Consider the following 1,637-nt stretch of genomic DNA (forward strand, 5'->3'; position numbering starts at 1 on the left):
GGCCATGGCTCACAGGCCTAGCCACTCCACGGCATGTGGGATCTTCCCGCACCAGAGCAGGAACCCGTGTGTCCCCTGCATCGGCAGGCGGACTCTCAACCACTGCGCCACCAGGGAAGCCCCATTGTATCTTTTAATCTTTGCTTAGGAAGATCTCTCCTAAGCTTAAGCATTTTATTCTAATATTTTTATTTTTTACTTATTATGTTCAAAACCCTTACTTCTTGTATAACATTGCGGTTATGGCTTTGTATTCCTTCAAATGGACTCCCATTTATGCCAGCATTATTCATTAAATAAATTTTTCTTTTCCCACTTATCTCATTATTAAGTTCCCAATATACTTTGATCTGTTTGTATACTCTATCCTATTCCAATGATCTTTTTGCGCTTTATAGTACTTTTTAATATCGAGTAAGACAAGGTCCCCCTCATACTTATCTTCTTTTTCACAGCTTTCTAGACTGACTTTATTTATTCTTCCTTATGAACTTTAAAATTATTTTATCCAGTGCTGGAAGTGTGAGTCCATTTGTAATGCTAAAAATTCCAAAGGACTATCATTTTTGTCCAATCCAGAACACAGATCTAAACATTTGTTTAGATCTTATTCTATATCTTTCATAAGATGTTTGAGTTTTCTTAAAATGAATACTATTTAAATTTATTTCTGAATATTTATTAAATTTATTCCAAAACAGTTATGTCTCTGTTGTGAATATTTTTTCCATTCCTAGTTACAATTTATTGTCATTTGCCTACATTTTTCATGTTTTATTTATATTTGATACTTATAAGAAATTATATCAGCATGTGTAACCATTTTTGAAGTTACATTTCAATTACACTCTAAATTTTCCCTTCCTTCTTCCTCCAAATTTCAACAAATATACACATACCAATGTACAAATACCCATCCCCAACAAAAAACATTTATATCCAACATACCTTTTCCTTTTGAAAGGTGACTTTGGCATATCAGCCACAGGGATCATTTGTTCTCCCGGGCGTACCCACATGATTGGACCATCATCACTATCTTTTCGACTCTCTAATTTTAGACTAGATAGTGTCCCCCATGGCAGTGTACACTAGAGGCAAATAATTACAGAGAAATTAATTATTTTTAAAACGTATCTTCAAATATACATTAAAGACTATTGTCCCCTTGACAAAATTTCATATATACATTTGAAATACATACCTATTTTAAATATATTCATATATATTCATAAATTTTCCTTCATAATATTCTATTTCAAACACAACAAGAGAGTAATTATTCTTGGATGGTTTCCCCACTTCCCCAACCCTGCCAGAGGTATGATTCACTGTATTTATTATTTATTATTCTTCCTTCTACCAAATATATGGGTCATATGATGTTAATTAGGTGGCAAAATAACTGTCTTCCATGAGAATCTATAAAAATGAACAACTGAGTTTAAAAAATGGATACCTCAAGGGGGCTTCCCTGGTGGTGCAGTGGTTGAGAGTCCGCCTGCCGATGCAGGGGACACGGGTTCGTGCCCCGGTCCGGGAAGATCCCACGTGCTGCAGAGCGGCTGGGCCCATGAGCCATGGCCGCTGAGCCTGCGCGTCCGGAGCCTGTGCTCCGCAACGGGAGAGGCCACAAC

At 36.7% G+C, this 1,637-nt stretch overlaps 1 protein-coding gene across 1 annotated transcript in view; it reads right to left on the reverse strand.

Moving 5' to 3' along the window:
* RSBN1L (round spermatid basic protein 1 like) overlaps window positions 1–1,637 on the reverse strand; it is a 69,992-nt gene that overhangs the window by 11,945 nt on the left and 56,410 nt on the right. Inside the window, exon 5 of the mRNA XM_007102616.3 lies at window positions 949–1,091. Coding sequence (XP_007102678.1) covers window positions 949–1,091 — 143 coding nt within the window. The remainder of the gene's footprint in view (window positions 1–948; window positions 1,092–1,637) is intronic.

This window comes from Physeter macrocephalus, chromosome 5 (genome assembly GCF_002837175.3).
Source record: "Physeter macrocephalus isolate SW-GA chromosome 5, ASM283717v5, whole genome shotgun sequence".
Classification (NCBI taxonomy): domain Eukaryota; kingdom Metazoa; phylum Chordata; class Mammalia; order Artiodactyla; family Physeteridae; genus Physeter; species Physeter macrocephalus.